General features: G+C 40.6%; 1 protein-coding gene across 1 annotated transcript; it reads left to right on the top strand.

Annotated features, from left to right (window-relative positions):
• The first annotated feature begins 2,463 nt into the window (after positions 1 to 2,463).
• LOC115150028 (protein SSUH2 homolog) lies at positions 2,464 to 16,702 on the top strand. Its single transcript, XM_029692902.1, has 12 exons — positions 2,464 to 2,598; positions 8,518 to 8,619; positions 8,924 to 8,999; positions 10,304 to 10,433; positions 10,732 to 10,792; positions 11,745 to 11,866; positions 12,086 to 12,148; positions 12,252 to 12,334; positions 12,483 to 12,575; positions 13,347 to 13,452; positions 13,904 to 14,011; positions 14,521 to 16,702. Exons 1-12 carry the CDS (start codon positions 2,574 to 2,576, stop codon positions 14,659 to 14,661), a joined length of 1,110 nt encoding a protein of 369 aa, XP_029548762.1. The 5' UTR covers positions 2,464 to 2,573; the 3' UTR covers positions 14,662 to 16,702.
• The last annotated feature ends 3,705 nt before the right edge of the window (positions 16,703 to 20,407 follow it).

Below are 20,407 nucleotides of genomic sequence, written 5' to 3'. Positions count from 1 at the left end.
GTAAGAGCATGGTTAAGACCATAGTACACCACATGGTTAAGACCATAGTACACCACATGGTTAAGACCATAGTACACCACATGGCTAGGACCATAGTACATCACATGGCTAAGACCATAGTACACCACATGGCTAAGACCATAGTACACCACATGGTTAAGACCATAGTACACCACATGGTTAAGACCATAGTACACCACATGGTTAAGACCATAGTACACCACATGGTTAAGACCATAGTACACCACATGGCTAAGACCATAGTACACCACATGGTTAAGACCATAGTACACCACATGGTTAAGACCATAGTACACCACATGGTTAAGACCATAGTACACCACATGGCTAGGACCATAGTACATCACATGGCTAAGACCATAGTACACCACATGGTTAAGACCATAGTACACCACATGGCTAAGACCATAGTACACCACATGGCTAAGACCATAGTACACCACATGGTTAAGACCATAGCACACCACATGGTTAAGACCATAGCACACCACATGGTTAAGACCATAGTACACCACATGGTTAAGACCATAGTACACCACATGGTTAAGACCATAGTACACCACATGGCTAAGACCATAGTACACCACATGGCTAAGACCATAGTACACCACATGGTTAAGACCATAGTACACCACATGGTTAAGACCATAGTACACCACATGGCTAAGACCATAGTACACCACATGGTTAAGACCATAGTACACCACATGGCTAAGACCATAGTACACCACATGGCTAAGACCATAGTACACCACATGGCTAAGACCATAGTATACCACATGGCTAAGACCATAGTACACCACATGGTTAAGACCATAGTACACCACATGGCTAAGACCATAGTACACCACATGGCTAAGACCATAGTACACCACATGGCTAAGACCATAGTATACCACATGCACTGGGGGTAGAGAATAATGAATAGTGTTTGCTGTGGACACTGGATAATCTAATACACACACACCTGTTTGACTCACTGTGATACTGTAGGACTACTTATCTTATTTTCCTGTGTTGATTCAGGTAGCATTCAATGTCCTGTGTCTGTGTTAACCATGGCAGCAGTTTGAGTTAACAATGGCAGCAGTTTGTGTTAACCATGGCAGCAGTTTGTGTTAACCATGGCAGCTGTTTGTGTTAACCATGGCAGCTGTTTGTGTTAACCATGGCAGCTGTTTGTGTTAAACATGGCAACCAGCATTGTAAATTAATACTGTAGATGTCCTGTGTTTGTGTTAACCATGGCAGCTGTTTGTGTTAACCATGGCAGCAGTTTGTGTTAACCATGGCAGCAGTTTGTGTTAACCATGGCAGCAGTTTGTGTTAAACATGGCAGCAGTTTGTGTTAACCATGGCAGCAGTTTGTGTTAACCATGGCAGCAGTTTGAGTTAACCATGGCAGCAGTTTGTGTTAACCATGGCAGCTGTTTGTGTTAACCATGGCAGCAGTTTGTGTTAACCATGGCAGCAGTTTGTGTTAACCATGGCAGCAGTTTGTGTTAACCATGGCAGCAGTTTGTGTTAACCATAGCAGCAGTTTGTATTAACCATGGCAGCAGTTTGTGTTAACCATGGCAGCAGTTTGTGTTAACCATGGCAGCAGTTTGTGTTAACCATGGCAGCAGTTTGTGTTAACCATGGCAGCAGTTTGTGTTAACCATGGCAGCAGTTTGTGTTAACCATGGCAGCAGTTTGTGTTAACCATAGCAGCAGTTTGTGTTAACCATGGCAGCAGTTTGTGTTAACCATGGCAGCAGTTTGTGTTAACCATGGCAGCAGTTTGTGTTAACCATGGCAGCCAGCATTGTAAATTAATACTGTATATGTGCTGTGTCTGTGCATCCTTTCCCCTTTTATGTATTTTTCATGTCACCCAGATCCATCTCTTCATAGAAACACTATTTCAATCACTAGTTGAGTAAAATAAGGCGTCTATTGCTTCAGTCCTTGTTTCGTTTTAACATCGTATTACCTGGTAAATAACCAACAACCATCGATGACCCCTTCTGTCCCCCTCTAAGTATGTTTTATTGTCTGGGATGATATTTCCCTGTTTACTACTCAAATATATCTTTCCTATTAAGTCAAAGATGAAATGAACTGCAATACACTGGTCTGAAATATATTAGCATAAATAGTCTACACAGAACAACAGCGGACCTGTAACGTCTGCTTCCAACTCACACCCTCAAACACCCTGTCCTGCTGATCAGTTTGATTAGCACAGCTTTATTTTTCTTGGAAGAAAATATTGCTTTCGATTTCAATATATTCTTTGGTAGGTTTATTCTACTCAACAGTAGCCTTTCTGTTTCAACACCCTTCTATACATGAGTAGGTTATCTATTTTAACAGAATGTGGAATGTTTCCAATGCCATGACCCGCCTACCATAGAACGGAATGGGACATGACGTTTGGCACCACTTCAATGTGTTGAGGAAAAGCTTTAAGAGCTCTGGTGTTGCAGTAAAGGGAGGGTCGACAGGCTGGCCGTAGTGGAGGAGTGAGCCGCAACAATTCTATCATCTCGTTCATTTCATTTCTTACGATGCTTAATCCTCACGAGGGCCAAGGTAAGTGTTTAAAATGTATCTGTCTAAAATGTAGTATTTATAACAACAAAACATGCGTGCGGATTGTCTATTACTAAAGCACACACTGCAGACTAAAATTCCGGAGTTAGAGGAAGTGTCATATTTCAAAGGCTTGAAAGAGCGAAATCGGTGAAAACTACACCTCCTAGAATTCATGTATTTATTTATAAGTGGCCAACCATCCAGTCTATGCTTTTAGAAATACGTCGGGTGTTGTTGACTACTCTGTAGGGCTGAGAGACTAGTGCTATTTGAGGCTGTTTACGTTTTTTTTATTCGATTATAAAAAAGAATATATGTATAATGGTTTTCGCTATTTTTCTCCAGTAAAAGTAGGCTTGCATTATGTGAGTTGAGTGCTGTAACACAGAATAAAACAATTAATACAAGTTATATGATGGTAGAGACTGCCCATTACTGCTTATTTATTATTTGTATTTTATTTCAACTTTTACTGATTATAAACCGGGTGGTTCGAGCCCTGAATTCTGAAAGCCGTGATATATTTAAGCAATAAGCACGAGGGGGTGTGGTATATGGCAGTGGTGTAATTATCGATTCAATTTACCAGATTTTCAAGTGGCCGCTCTAACAATTTAAAATAAATACATTGAAAAATGGAAGGCAGTTAGCCTAGGTACCAATCCTGGGCTTGACATTGAGGTAAATTTGGCATTTACTTAGTTTTTCTTGTCATGCCAGTTGCGAAAAAATTTGAGTTGAGAAGTAAACAGTGGTGTAAAGTACTTAAGTAAAACAACTTTAAAGTACTACTTAAGTAGGTTTTCGGGGGTATCTGTACTTTACTTTACTATTATATTTTTAACAACTTTTACTTCACTACATTCCTAAAGAAAATAATGTACTTTTTACATTTTCCCTGACACCCAAAAGTACTCGATACATTGAATGTTTAGCAGGACAGGAAAATGGTCCAATTCACACACTAATCAAGAGAACATCCCTGGTCATCCCTACTGCCTCTGATCTGGAGGACTTACTAAACACAAATGCATCTTTTGTAAATAATGTCTGAGTGTTGGAGTGTGCCAATGGCTATCCATAAATTTTAAAACCAATAAAATGGTGCCTACTGCTTTGCTTAATATATGGAATTTGAAATTATTTATACTTTTACTTTTGGTACTTAAGTATATTTTAGCAATTACATTTACATTTGATACTTAAGTATATTTACAACCAAATACTTTTTTAGATTTTTACTCAAGTAGTATTTTACTGGGTGACGTTTACTTGAGTGAATTTCTATTAAGGTATCTATAATTTTACTCAAGTACATACTTCGCTGTGTAGTCTGATATGCAACAAAAAAAAATACAGTCCATATGAAAGCTTGATTAACTGGGCTGGTGAGCTCGGCAGTTGTTGTCGGGCCAGCAGAAGGCCCTGAATGTCAAGCCCTGCAGTCAGTCTCTTTAGCTAATCCACCCCCCGTAACATTACTCATGTGTCAAAGAAAAAAACTCCACTTACTGGAGTAGACAGATTTTGGGTTATCCCTCTCGCTTCACCTCTTCTTATCTGGTGTGACTCACAAATGTCAGTTCATGACTGTAGCTCTCGCCTTGGGCCAACTAGCGGAATTTTGCCAATAACATATTTCTATGGCAAGACGCATCATTCACCCAAGTTTCGTCAAGATCGGGCCTGTGCTGTCTGAGATATCGCATGTGATTAACACTGAAGACCAAAGTTCAGAAGGGAAGGGAAGGGAATTCATCATTGGGGACAATAAGAGTAAAATGTCAAAAGGTTTTCTCCCTACTGGTATTCGTTTCCACCATAGACCGCATAAACAGGTTTCCACACGCACCTCGGCCCCTTCCACTCTACAGTATCATGTCACTGGCAGGGACTCTGGGAGTTGAATTTTTTTTCATAGAATTCCATGACCGTGACAGCTGCACATGTAAGCTGTGGCCCTACGAATCATGATCCCGCGAACTGTTTTTATTACGGCCACTCAGAGCATCTATGCATATCTATACCATGCAGTATTGCATTCAGAAAGTATTCACACCCCTTTACTTTTTCCACATTTTGTTGTGTTACAGCCTGAATTTAAAGTTGATTAAATAGAGATATTTTCTGTCACTGGCATACACACAATACCCCATAATGCCAAAGTGGAATTATGTTTTTTCTACATTTTTACAAATTAATAAAAAATTAAAAGCTGACACATCTTGAGTGAATACGTTTTCAACCCCTTTGTTATGGCAAGCCTGAATAAGTTCAGGAGTAAAAATGTGCTAAACAAGTCATCAAATAAATTGAATGGACTCTCTCTGTGTGCAATAATAGTGTTAAGCAGGATTTTTGAATGATCTCATCTCTGTACCCCACACATACCATTATCTGTAAGGTCGAGCAGTGAATTTCAAACACAGATTCAACCAAAGATCAGGGAGGTTTTCGAATGCCTCGCAAAAAAGGGCACATATTGGTGAAAAAAGCAGACATTGAATATCTCTTTTAGCATGGTGAAGTTATTAATTACACTTTGGATGGTGTATCAATACACCTAATCGCTACAAAGATACAGGCGTCCTTCCTAACTCAGTTGCCGGAGAGGAAGGAAACCGCCCAGGGATTTCATCATTCTTTTTATTTAACCAGGAAAAGCCCATTGAGACCCAGAGTATCTTTTTCAAGGGAGACCTGGTCAGGAAGGAAGCAACAATCAATACATTACAGAATTAAAACATACAACAATACAGTACTACAACATGATCCAGTCTAAAATAAGCTTTTACACTCCTCTGAGTCTCCCATCAAAAATGGTAGTAACCCCACAATACTAACCTAATTGACAAAGGGAAAATAAGAAAGACTGTACAGAATAAAAATATTACAAAACATGCATCCTGTTTGCAACACGGTACTAAAGTAATAATGCAAAAGAAAATGTGGCAAAGCAATTCACTTTTTGTCCTAAATACAAAGTGTAATGTTTGGGGCAAATCTAATACAACACATTACTGATTATCACTCTCCATATTTTCAAGCATAGTGGTGGCTGTATCATGTTATGGGTATGCTTGGAATCGTTAAAGACTGGGGAGTTTTTCAGAATAAAAAAGAAACGGAATGAAGCTAAGCACAGGCAAAATCCAAGAGGAAAACCTGGTTCAGTCTGTTTCCCACCAGACACTGGGAGTTAAATTCACCTTTCAGCAGGACAATAACCTAAAACACAAGGCCAAATCTACACTGGAGTTGCTTAGGGGTATGACTACTTATGTAAATGATATATTTCTGTATTTCATTTAGTGATCAAATTAGGATCCTACATTTGTAGCATCGTATCAATGTTAGGGTCAGTTTATGGGACATGGAGAAGTAGCCTAGACTACCATATGGAACTATTGTTGGGTCAACAATGCTCTATCAATTTTCCAATGTGGTTCAGTGGAGAAGATAAACTTAATCTAAAGACCGTAACTATAGGCCATATAACCCCCATAGAAACATTCCGAAGCAATAAACAGTTAATGGTCTCCCTTGATTAAATCAGGTAGGGGGACTGTTGCTCTGTCTCTGTCCATTAGTACTGTAGCCTTACTTTTGATATGACTTTTATTTCTGCGTAATGTATTGTGGAAGTGTTATTGTTTGTACACTGTCAACTTTTATTGTGAAGGCAGTAGTTTTCTCAGAGGTACCTGTGAGTGAGTAGAGGAAAAAAGTTGCAGAGTGGATGTTTGTGACTCCTTAGCTGTATCTGTTGGACCAGAGAAATTAAACTACAAGTAATAGTGTTCCTTTGTAACCAATGATGTATACAAACCCTGGATTGCTGATTTAATGTTTTGGCCAGGCTTTGAAGCCACCGGTCGGCCATATTGGTAATCCCCAGTATGAGCAGTCCTCCACAGGAATGAATGAAATTCTAAAGTATTTCCATTAAATGTTTCAAGGACAAAATTACATGTATTTAAGTATTTTTTTTTGTAGTGGGGACAGTGACATTAGTACTCTCAAAAAATATACTTTAAGGAAAATGTTTATATACATTTCTTCATTTTTTTATTTGTATGTTCAGCTCACATAATATCATTTTAAAAGTATACATTAAGGTGTCTGTAATAGAATAAATGTAAATAGCTTCCCAAAACATGTTTTACAATGGAGGGAGGAGTACCAAGATGGCTGTTTTACAGTGGAGGGAGGAGTACCAAGATGGCTGTTTTACAGTGGAGGAGGAGTACCAAGATGGCTGTTTTACAGTGGAGGGAGGAGTACCAAGATGGCTGTTTTACAGGGGAGGGAGGAGTACCGAGATGGCTGTTTTACAGTGGAGGAGGAGTACCAAGATGGCTGTTTTACAGGGGAGGAGGAGTACCAAGATGGCTGTTTTACAGTGGAGGGAGGAGTACCGAGATGGCTGTTTTACAGTGGAGGAGGAGTACCAAGATGGCTGTTTTACAGTGGAGGGAGGAGTACCAAGATGGCTGTTTTACAGGGGAGGGAGGAGTACCGAGATGGCTGTTTTACAGTGGAGGAGGAGTACCAAGATGGCTGTTTTACAGTGGAGGGAGGAGTACCAGACCTGAACCCCATTGAAAACCTCTGGAATGTGATCAAGAGGAAGATGGACGGTCACAAGCCATCAAACAAAGCCAAGCTGCCTGAATTTTTGCGCCAGGAGTGGCATAAAGTCACCCAACGTCAATGTGAAAGACTGGTGGAGAGCATGCCAAGACGCATGAAAGCTGTGATTGAAAATCAGGGTTATTCCACCAAATATCGATTTCTGAACTCTGCCTAAGTTAAAACATTAGTATTGTGTTGTTTAAAAATGAATATGAACTTATTTTCTTTGCATTATTCAGGGTCTGACAACACTGCATCTTTTTTGTTATTTTGACCAGTTGTCATTTTCTGCAAATAAATGCTCTAAATGACAATATTTTTATTTGGAATTTGGGAGAAATGTTGTCAGTAGTTTATAGAATAAAACAACATTTTTCATTTTACCCAAACACATACATATAAATAGTAAAACCAGAGGAACTGATAACTTTGCAGTGGTCTCTTAATTTTTTTCCAGAGCTGTATATATGTGCCCATCTCACTGAACTAATCCATTGCAGCTTATACTAAAAGCCAATTTAGGCTTGATCCGAAAATGTGGTCAGAGGCTCCGCATGGAGCTTGTGACCAATTGCAGAGCCTCCAGAGGCATGCAGAGCACTGCTCCGTGTTCCACGGAAATGTGCACATGAAAACCGTAACTGGCACGTAGATCGGTAGCATTCCACATGAGAAAGCTTGCCAACTCCTCGTGTAGCCTATTTCCGACAACTTCAGGAGAGTAACGGCAGAATCTGCAAAAGCCAGCAGGAGTGGGAAGAGAATTATTGGAGCAGGTTAAGTTTTTTTTCTTCTGGTTATCTAGATCTCTGGCGCCCTCTTGAGGCATTTGTCTTATTTCATCAAACCGTAAGCTCAATGCGTATAGTTCTTTTTTTTATAACACATAGAGGGTGTCTATATATGGAAAAATACACATTTAAGAAATTTGACCAATCACTTGGTCGAAAGAACAGATGACTTTCGGTCAACCAATATTTATTTTCGGTCGGGGACAGCCCTACTTTCCACTATATTTACAGTTAATGAAGTACAGACAACTCCTGATAATGCATTGGATTGGTGGGACTGTTGTCCCAGGATGACAGTTGATTACAGTTGATGCGCTTTGTTACAGTATGTGTGTCTTTTACATTGTCTCCTTAACTAAAACTAAAGCTTCTTTCAATCAAGTACTGGTGACCCCTCACTCCTGATAAATGCACGGGCTGTTGTGAATGAAGGAATGTTTACCAAAACAGAGGATAAAAACTAAACTAAGGCTGTTTTTCTATCTTTCAGCACTCTATGCCCCCCCGGTGCCCGCCCCAGGCCCCATGGTTCCCCCAGCTAGCATGTTTGGCAACGTACCAGGGTACGAGGACACTTTAGCTGGTGGAGGAGGTAGGTGTCATCATCAGAACCCTCTAAAGATACTCAATATCATCATCATCATGGCCATTTATAATGTCTAAGATTCTTGAAAACATTCGGGGTGTTATTATGAATTTTGGAGTGAAGTCAGTCTCGTATTATAATGTTATGACTATTGACTGTTTAGAAACGAGCAAAATGTAAAAACCCCATATGAAGTCATCAATTAGGATCCCTGAGATCATTCATACCAGGTGATATAGAGTATCAGTGTGCTTCATTTTCATATTTAATCATTGATGAAAGTATGTGTGAACTACCTTTGTCTCTATAGGTGGATATCTCCCCCCACCGCTGCCCTTACACCCGACTCAGGATCCAGAGCCTGCGCCCGTACCACAAGACTGGAAGTATGGACGCATCACTAACATTACATTATGACATGGACGTTAGGTTTAGATGGATGTTACACACACACAGTCACACACACACACACACACACACACACACACACACACAGAGTTATGGATTGATGTATTCCTTGTTAAATGTGGAGGTAATGTATTGTATGCTATTTAGCAGATGCTTTTATCGAAAGCGACTTACAGTAGGGTACAGTGAGTTCATACATGTTTGATCCCTGTGTGAATCTAACCTTTGGATTTCTTGCGCCACGGTGTTGGGTGACGTTGCCCCTAGATGCTTTGCAATTTTCCAACTAGTGGTTAAGGTTAGAATTGAGGGCAGGGGAAGCTGATCCTGAATCTGCACCCAGGGGAAACTTCCCCCTGGAACACGCTGTAGAGGACTAGCCTTGTGAAACCAGACTGAATGCTATGCTCTCTTCGTTTGTGAGATCATTCTGCTTTATTAACAAAGCTAACATCATTTTGGAACAAAATTCTCTCAGGATCTAGAATCAGCTTCCCCCCCCTAATCCTAACCTTGAATATTAGTGGGGAAAATGCTAAATTGAACCAAGATCATTCTCTTAGACAATGTTGAGTGTTTTGCTTTGTCATCATGGACTACTAGTCTGGACGACCGTGTCTTTGTTCATTGATTAAATCTGTAGAGGACAGGGCACCATTAAGGGCTTTCCACCATTAAGGGCTTTCCAGACACAAAGTGGCAGTGGATTGATTTTCAATAGAAAATCGGATAGAATTCTTGACCAGTAACTTGGTGTACTACAACATGAGGTGTCGTCTTGCATTGACTAAGGGTGTCAACAATGCATTACCAGATAGGCAGTCAGGCTAGAGAAAAGGTCTCAACAATGCATTACTGGATAGGCAGTCAGGCTAAAGCAAAGGGTCTCAACAATGCATTACCAGATAGGCAGTCAGGCTAGAGAAAGGGTCTCAACAATGCATTACCAGATAGGCAGTCAGGCTAGAGAAAGGGTCTCAACAATGCATTACCAGATAGGCAGTCAGGCTAAAGCAAAGGGTCTCAACAATGCATTACCAGATAGGCAGTCAGGCTAAAGCAAAGGGTCTCAACAATGCATTACCAGATAGGCAGTCAGGCTAAAGCAAAGGGTCTGAACAATGCATTACCAGATAGGCAGTCAGGCTAAAGCAAAGGGTGTCAACAATGCATTACCAGATAGGCAGTCAGGCTAAAGCAAAGGGTCTCAACAATGCATTACCAGCCAATCCTGTTCTGGGGTGACATCTTGATGAGGCTCATCTTCTCTCATATTGTCTAGCATCCCCTCCATCACTGAAGATGTGGCCCGGGAGCGTTTTATATTGTACGCATCTGGTTACTGCTGCTATAACAATGCCCCTGCCAAGGATGGAGTGATAACTAATATGCAGGCGTTCAACACCTATCGGGTAACAGACCGTCCATCTTTTCTCCGCTCCCCTTCTCTCTTTAAAAAAAAATCTAAACATGAATGATGGACAGTACAGTACATGTATTATTATAATGACTTAATATGTTTGTAGAATTAAGTACATAAAACAATGTGTTGTTTCTTTTTCATGTTTAAAGAGGACAATATGTCAGGTGGAGCTACTGTTTTGCTCTCATAGCTAAACCCCCCCCCCCCCCCTCACAATGATAGAGAAAATAAACTGATGCCTCACATCCACTGGCATTATGTGCTTATTGTGTTTTTACTGTCCACAGTACCGTTTGGAGACATTCACAGAGTCTAGATCTACAGAGTGGGCCACCAAGCCTTATGAAGGTAAACTACACTACCAGTTCTTGGTTCATCCCCAGACCTTGGTTCTTTCAGATACTTTGAGCGTTTGAGTTGAGTTGCCTGGGAGTGTTAAGATTGTGTACTGGAGGCGAAGTCAGGTGCAGAAGAGCAGAGTGTAGTAAACAGGCACACTTTATTCCGTTCCAAACAAAAACACAATAAGAACATAAATGTGCCCAAAACACGGAACAATAAACAAAAGTCTGGCACGTGACAATACTCACATAACATAAAACAATTTCACACAAAGACATGGAGGGAATCAGAGGACTAAATACATGCAGTGTGATTAGGTAATGAAAACCAGGTGTGTATGGAACAAGACAAAACAAATGGAAATATGGAAAATGGAGTGGCGATGGCTAGAAAGCCGGTGACGTCGATCGCCGAACACCGCTCGAACAAGGAAAGGAGCCGACTTCGGCGGAAGTCGTGACAGGGCGTGTCAGATGGGCGGGGTTTGCACTTCTGGGACTATGCCATTGATAGCGTTGTGCCAGGCAAGCTCAGTCAGGTGCAGGGGAAACTATTTGAAAGAAAACCAATATTATTTGAACCCAGGTCTGCTTATAGTCATTACCATCTGTTCTTATATTCTTTCCCATTCAGGATCTCATCAGTCCTTATGGATCCATTCAGGATCTCATCAGTCCTTATGGATCTATTCAGGATCTCATCAGTCCTTATGGATCTATTCAGGATCTCATCAGTCCTTATGGATCCATTCAGGATCTCATCAGTCCTTATGGATCCATTCAGGATCTCATCAGTCCTTATGGATCCATTCAGGATCTCATCAGTCCTTATGGATCCATTCAGGATCTCATCAGTCCTTATGGATCCATTCAGGATCTCATCAGTCCTTATGGATCCATTCAGGATCTCATCAGTCCTTATGGATCTAACCATAACTTGTGTTTCCTGTACCTGACAGGTGAACCAGCAGACTTCTACACGCAGACTGCCCCCCGGCCGTGGGAAATCCCAGTGACAGGTCCCTCCCTGTTCCAAAACCATGAGGAGAACATAAAAGTTCCTTACACTTCATCTAAGAAGGTGTTTGTTTGTCTGTCTGTCTGTCTGTGTTTGAATCACAAAGGGTTATTTTCTATTGTGGCTGTACTCCAGGTTTGACTATAATTGGCCAGGAAAGGACAGATTAGTCATACTTTATTTTAGGACTTAGGTCTAAGAATAGATCAACAAGTAAGCTATAAGAGAAGGTAAGATGTATGAGTGAGGTTTGGTTTGATGACGCTGTCTCTGTTTGTGCAGCCCTGCCACACTTGTAGTGCCGCTGGAAAGATGCCCTGCCATGAGTGCAATGGGTCTGGAACGGTAAGAACGCACACACACACACACACACACACACACACACACACACACACACACACACACACACACACACCTCTTTACAATTATCCATTGATTCTTAATTTAGAAAGTTTGTTGGGTCTGCAATGGATCCGGCAGACGGGAAGGAGATAGTCCTTGCAGCCAATGCAATCAAAGAGGAAGGGAGAAGTAAGTCATTCATTCATTCATTTTGAAATAATAATACAATGACAAAATACACTCTTCAAATCAAAGACAATCTGCCTCTTTTTAAGGTGTACAGTACAGACATCTATACAGACTTATCTTATTGATTTGATGTTGTTTGTGTCTCTAGCTGCTCTAAATGTCATGGTAACGGGACTAAAGAATGTGAGACCTGCAAGGGCAAGCAGCAACTGTTGACCTACATCAACCTTAAAGTCGAGTGGTGAGTCCTAGGGATTCTTTTTATACAATTAGAAACTCATTAAGATATTTTTTATAATAAAAAAGTGTACATTTTTTAAGAAATATTTTTACGAAATTGTCAACTTTGACATATGTTAATAAAATTATGAACTTAGTAAGATATTTTTTTATAAAATTGAAAACTTATGAAGAGATTTTTTGTAAAATGTTAAATTTATGAAGATATATTTTTTTAATGGTACACTTATTAATATATTTTTTGTAAAATTGTAAAAAAAAACAATTGTAACATTTGTTTACTTATTAAGAGATTTATAGTAAACATTTAAACTTATTAAGATATTTTTTGTATAGCTATATACAAAGAGATTACATTTAGAGACACAGAACAGAAATGATTGAATATGCAAAGTTGATTTTATTGTTACTGCAACGCAATATGCACATTTCCTAATGTGTTCACAATTTATCGTTTTTTATTTAAGTCGAATGGTGAGTTGTTATGAGGTACACATGTTTCTGAAAATCATATTTTCTTGTTAAGAGATGATGGTTCGGAAACCAGAAATGGTCATAAAATTTGGTATACAAATGGTGTACAACCATTTTATTATTTCAGGAAGGATCATGTTGAGGACTGTTATTATTTCAGGAAGGATCATGTTGAGGACTTTGTTGTTATTTCAGGAAGGATAATGTTGAGGACTGTTATTATTTCAGGAAGGATCATGTTGAGGACTTTGTTGTTATTTCAGGAAGGATAATGTTGAGGACTTTGTTGTTATTTCAGGAAGGATAATGTTGAGGACTATGTTGTGGAGCAGAACAGTGGGCTGGAGGTTGACAATCTGAGCGATGTGACAGGAAAGACACTCTTCAAAAACGCCCAGTACATGGTAAGGAAGGAACAAAACAGACTGGGGTGTATTCATTAGTGATCACCGTAGCAAAAATGCTTTGCAACCAAACATTTTTTTGCAATAAAAACAAACATTTCTTATTGGGCATGTTTTGACCCTGCTTTACAAGGTCAGTCCTTTGGAAACCATTTAAAAACCTTGAAATGTCTCTCTGCTCCCCTGCTTAACTACAACGTCTGTTTAAGAACAAAACAGAACTCAACAGCTTTTACGTCATGTGGCAGAGCATTTCGAGTAAACGGTTTTCGTTCCAAAATGTTTTACTACAGTGCAAAACGTTTGCCCTTGTTAGGTTCCCCTTGTAAACTAAGCAAAACATGATGTGACATTTTAGTATTTTTTTCTATTGGTTAAAAAATAGTTTTATAGTTTCTGACATATTACTGAAATGTTGTGTGTGACATCATCACATTCCTCTGTTCATCAGCTGTATCCAGTGTATGGCTTCCCAGATCCATCTTTATCCCAGGCTTCAGACCGTTTGATTAGAGAACACCAGGCTAAATACTCCCAGAACTCACGCATCCTTCAACAGGTACAATATTCGTTATACCAGCGGTTCTCAAACCTCTGGGACCCGCAGCCGTTCCATGTATTTTAACTATTCCAAAAGTAGCGCACCTAATTCAAGTTGTAAACGAATTATCAAGCCCTTGACTAGTTGAATCAAGGGAGCTCGTTCAGGACTACAACTGAGGACAGGTTTGAGAACCACTGTGTTACAGTAACAGGCACAGTACTATCAACTTTACAAGCAGAAGTTATAATATTTGTACACAGGATATGACAACATCTGTTAGCCATGTTTCTCAACTTCAAACCCTTCGGGGGGTGGTTTTCCGGACACTGATTAAGCCTAGTACTGGACTTAAAAGTAAACTCGATGGAGAATCTCCATTTAAAATGCATTTTAGTCCCGGATTAGGCTTCATCTGTGTACAGGAAACCTCCCCTTTGAGCCTTTGAGCCCCGTACTGCTTATTGATGATCACCTGTCAATCAACTAATAAGATAAATGGTCTTACTCTTCTGTTGTTGTTTCAGCAACAAACCATCGAGTTGATTCCCATCACCAAGGTGACCTACAAGTGGAAGGGAGGCATCCATGTTTACTATATCTATGGGAACGAACACCAGGTCAAAGTTCCTGACTACCCTGCCACCTGCTGCTGCTCCATCATGTAACCAGTCAAGTCAGCCAGCCAGTCAGCCAGTCAGCCAGCCAGCCAGCCAGCCAGCCAGCCAGCCAGCCAGCCTGTCATTTAACCATACCTCTTTTGGCGTCACCAGGCCAGCCCAGTACAGCTTGCCTTGACTCGGCTTAGTTCAGCTCAGTATGAAAAAAGGTTTTGTTTATCAGTTAGCTAGGTAGTTAGCTAGTTAGTTAGGTAGGTATTGTAGGTAGTTCTTTAGGGCCTTTTGCCCTCCCCGGGAGTTTAGCGGTAAGTGTATGATGATCAGTATACTACATGTTGTTGTTTTTTATAATAATTATTGCAGCCCTGGAATTTCAGGAATTTGTTTTTTGTTTCAACTTTTTATTTTTTACAAGTAAATTACTATATGCAAAGATATAAAAAAACTAAAGGCTATTGAAGGAAATTGATGTATTTCTGATTCATTCTTGTTACATAAACTTTAGTACAGTCAATAAAGTGAAAAGGTGTTGTTATTCTATAATGAAATACTGATTTATGTGAAAAATCATTCAAACTTCAAAGAGAAGTTCATCATTTATGTAATTCTCCCTGTTGTTAGTGTTTTGTAGATCAGTGTGTTATGAGTGACAATGTATGTTTTCTGAGTGAGAATTGTTTGCCAGTGTTATGGTCCAACAAGATTATTTTGAGACATGTATGAAGTGTTTTGGTGGTTTGAGGGAGTGTTGGAGGTGAGATGAACTGTTTGGCCAAGATGCATGTCGGTAATGCAGACTGTGTGAAGAGTTTTGAAAAAGTGGCTTCAGTTTTGACCGATGCTTGTTAGCAATTGAACAAAAAAACTGTAATACTGCTTAATGTACTGTATATTTGATGAATTAATTGATTGCTGATTTCAGAAGCTGAACGTAACCTCCAGTATACCATTCCACTCATCTAATGATGAGTGGCCTTCCCTGTGGCTCAGTTGGTAGAGCATGGTGTGTGCAACACCAGCAGGGTGTGTGCAACGCCAGGGTTGTGGGTTTGATTCCCATGGGGGGCCAGTACAAAAATAAAATGCATGAAATGAAATGTATGCATTCACTACTGTAAGTGGCTCTGGATAAGAGCCTCTGCTAAATGACTAAAATGTAAAATGTAATGAGTATGTAATCACTCTCTCCTCATTCGTTGAAATGTAATGAGTATGTAATCCCTCTCTCCTCATTTGTTGAAATGTAATGAGTATGTAATCCCTCTCTCCTCATTCGTTGAAATGTAATGAGTATGTAATCACTCTCTCCTCATTCGTTGAAATGTAATGAGTATGTAATCACTCTCTCCTCATTCGTTGAATTGTAATGAGTATGTAATCCCTCTCTCCTCATTCGTTGAATTGTAATGAGTATGTAATCCCTCTCTCCTCATTCGTTGGCCAAACTACATCCTGTGGTTGCATTCACATTTTCAAAAGATAAGTTGTAAATTCAGCTGTGTGTTGTTGTGCCAAAGCTTTAGTCAATCTGGCCATTGAGTTAATTGCATGATCGTTAGGATAAGAATGTTGAGAAAGCTTGTCATAATATTCTGTTCCATTCTAGAATGTTATTTACTATTATTACTATTTACTATTCGATCAATATATTAGTATTTATATTTTAATATAGTTATATCAGAGTTGTCTTTATGAAGTGGCCTTAAGGGCTCGATTCATTCCGTAGCGCAGAAGATCAGCGTTATAGTGCGGTTGAAATGTAAAGGGGATTTCCGATTGAGCCGACATATACAGCGTGTACAGTCAATGCTGTCTAAAGGTGTAGGTAACAAATTCTACACCGCAAACATTGCCTTTAAATGTCAACCCCACAAACGAGCCTCCATGGTAAAGATGTTTACCGGCCAAAGGGCTAACCTTGAGATTATACATGCTGTCCTCTGATTATACATGCTGTCCTCTGATTATACATGCTGTCCTCTGATTATACATGCTGTCCTCTGATTAAACATGCTGTCCTCTGATTATACATGCTGTCCTCTGATTATACATGCTGTCCTCTGATTATACATGCTGTCCTCTGATTATACGATAATAAGGAATGTTATCCTTAGAGGAAATGTTTGTCTCCTGTTTTGAATGGACAACACACACAGTTCTCAGTTGATTGATTTGCTGATAACTGTATGAAAGACAATTTTCTTTGATTTTTTTTTTAACTTGGTCAAATTGTTCCTAGAACCAGTGCCTAGAGCCGTGGGCCCATTGTAGGCTACATGACAGTTGTCAATCAGTCACTTACAGGCTAGACTGTTTCTATTATTTTAATGGTAAAAGCTGAAAGTCCAGTGTTTTAAATCAGGGTATACCAAGTCGGCTTAACAGGATATTATCAATCTAATCTGCAGCACACTGGAATACTTCTTGAGAAATCCAATCCTTTTTAAATCGCACCAAGATGTTCAACCAATTAGTTAATGACTGGGACTCATAATATGCCCCCCTTGGCCTCCATTGAGAGTGGGAGTCTCTTGTCTCAACTCTATGGCTGCCTGGTTGGGTCTATGTTGCAATTTAATTCACTTTAATTTCTTAATGAAAAAACGAATTCAGCCTGTTAGACAACGATGGGCCAGGAAAACCTGTCCCTGCCTGTCGGTCCAGCATCTATCTAACTATGGATGTGAGTCACCATTTATCTGTAATGATGGGGACTGGAATAGCCTAACTGGAATATCCCTGTGCGGTGAGCAATTAGTATTCTCCCATTAAGCCTGTGATTCATTTATTGACGTTTACAGTCTTACTGCACACTTGTGACATAGACAAAGTGGCAGTAAGGTATGGACAATTCCACAGTAAAGATATTACGCTTTGACTTAGTTTATTCCATTTAAAATGTATACCAAACAAAAAACATTGATTTCAAAGTTTAACAAGCCATACAACCATACAAGGACTACTTTTAACAAATTCACACTGAACATTTTACAAAAACTAAATTAGTGGAAGAACTGTGCAGATACAAACTTTGGTAACTTTTAACGCTGTCTAAGGAAAAGGCGAAGTCAAGTGCCGGAGAGCAGCGTAGAGTAAACAGGCACACTTTTATTCCGTTCAACAATAGGCACAAAAAATGACATAAGTACCCAAAACCACGGAACATAAACTATAAAGTATCGTGCGTGAACATACACCATTAACAATGAACAATTACACACAAAGACATGATGGGGAACAGAGGACTAAATACATGTAGATTGATTGGGGAATGAAAACCAGGTGTGTAATGGAACAAGACAAAACAAATGGACATATGAAAAGTGGAGCGGCGATGGCTAGAAAGCCGGTGACGTCGATCGCCGAACGAACAAGGAGAGGAGCCGACTTCAGCGGAAGTCGTGACAGTAACGGAATTACGGTAACATCTCATCTCACGTTTTCCAAAGACTGTTAAATATCTGCTCCAAATTAAGATTAAAGGAATCTGCTGAAAGAATGGGGTTTCAGCTATGACATGACATCTTGAGCTTAAAAAAAATCTATTTTGGTTATTTAACTTCAGTAAGTGGATTTACACCCGGTAAGGGATTACGGTAATGAAATTACATCATGGGTCCCTGATCTGTACTACACAGAAATGCATAATTATCAGTGATGATTTTGTAAATCTTGGTGGGGGGAAAAAAAAAGTGGGATACATGCCAGCAAAGCCACTGCACAACACAACACTAAACAATACAGTAATTGCACTATAACGGTGACAAATGGTTTCCACAAACTGTTAGGGCCAACAAAAGCTGTCCCAACAGCAGAGTTCCAACAGCAGCCCCAACACCTTACCACTGCTACACCTGGCTATCAGCGGAGCCTTGCCTGGCAGCGAAACAGTTCATTCAGCCTCATTTACTGCCTTTAAAAAAACATAGCTGATATTGCAGATTTGCTTAAACAAATGTGATTTCTACTGACAATTGAGTACAAATTGAGTATGGTTTAAGGGGACGACAAGCTGATAAGAGGCAATCCGTAATTTCGATTAAGACATTAATGAGCGAGCGACGACAGACGTAGTCAATATAACTATTTGTTCAGCACTTTTGAAATGTACAGCGCCAGAATTCAGAACATGGGCCGTTCTTACAGTGTATTCCCTGTACAACAAGTCACGAACCGTAGGATAAATTAAGGGGGCATATAAACAGACAATGAAAGCTCTTACAATATTCAATGATTACATTTTTCTGAACAGATTATAGGCTACATGTGCATCACCAAGTTAAAACAGTAGGCGAAATTAAGAGGTGAAAATAGACCAAATTATTAGGGTGAGGCACATTGAACGCCGATTGGGTCTTTGCGTGTCAAAAAAAGATAGACATCGTATAACACTATTTTACGTGTTAAATAATGCAAATAGTCTGGGTAGCCATTTGATTAGATGTTCAGGAGTCTTATGTCTTGGGGGTAGAAGCTGTTTAGAAGCCTCTTGGACCTAGACTTGGTGCTTCGGTACCGTTTGCCGTGCGGTAGCAGAGAGAGTCTATGACTAGGGTGGCTGGAGTCTTTGACAATTTTTAGGGCCTTCCTTTGACACCGCCTGGTATAGAGGTCCTGGATGGCAGGAAGCTTGGCCCCAGTGATGTACTGGGCCGTACGCACTACCCTCTGTAGTGCCCTGCAGTTGGATGCCGAGCAGTTGCCATACCAGGCAGTGATGCAACCAGTCAGGATGCTCTCAATGGTGCAGCTGTAGAGCCTTTTGAGCATCTGAGGACACATGCCAAATCTTTTCAGTCTCCTGAGGGGGAATAGGTTTGGTTGTGCCCTCTTCAGGACTGTCTTGGTGTCCTTTGACCATGTTAGTTTGTTGGTGATGTGGACACCAAGGAACTTGAAGCTCTCAACCTGCTCCTCTACAGCCCCGTCGATGAGAATAGGGGCGTGCTCGGTCCTCCTTTCCCTCTAGTCCACAATCATCTCCTTAGTCTTGATCACATTGGTGGAGAGGTTGCTGTCCTTACATCACACGGCCAGCTCTCTGACCTCCTACGAATAGGCTGTCTCGTCGTTGTCGGTGTTCAGGCCTACCACTGTTGCGTCATCGGCAAACTTAATGATGGTGTTGGAGTCGTGCCTGGCCATGCAGTCATGAGAGAACAGGGAGTACAGGAGGGGACTGAGCACGCACCCCTGAGGGGCTCCTTTGTTGAGGATCGGCGGGGCGGATGTGTTGTTACCTACCCTTACCACCTGGGGGCGGCCCGCCAGGAAGTCCAGGATCCAGTTGCAGAGGGAGGTGTTTACAGGGACATTGTCATGCTGGTACAGGAAAGGGCAGTCCCCAAACTGTTGCCACAAAGTTGGGAGCACAGAATCGTCTAGAATGTGGAATAAGTCAAGGGGTATGCTGTAACAATAAGATTTCACTTCACTGGAACTAAGGGGCCTAGCCCGAACCATAAAAAATTATTCCTCCTCCAACAAACTTTACAGTTGGCACTATGCATTGGGGCAGGTAGCGTTCTCCTGGCATCCGCCAAACCCAGATTCGTCTGTTAGACTGCCAGATGGTGAAACGTGATTCATCAATCCAGAGAACGCGTTTCCACTGCCCCAGAGTCCAATGGCGGCAAGCTTTACACCACTCCAGCTGACGTTTGGCATTGGCAATGGTGATCTTAAGCTTGTGTGCGGCTGCTCGGCCATGGAAACACAGTTCTTGTGCTGAAGGTGCTTCCAGAGGCAGATTGGAACTTGGTAGTGAGTGTTGCAACCGAGGACAGACGTTTTT

Source organism: Salmo trutta, chromosome 16 (genome assembly GCF_901001165.1).
Source record: "Salmo trutta chromosome 16, fSalTru1.1, whole genome shotgun sequence".
Classification (NCBI taxonomy): domain Eukaryota; kingdom Metazoa; phylum Chordata; class Actinopteri; order Salmoniformes; family Salmonidae; genus Salmo; species Salmo trutta.
This window is presented reverse-complemented; position numbering and strand designations above follow the sequence as displayed.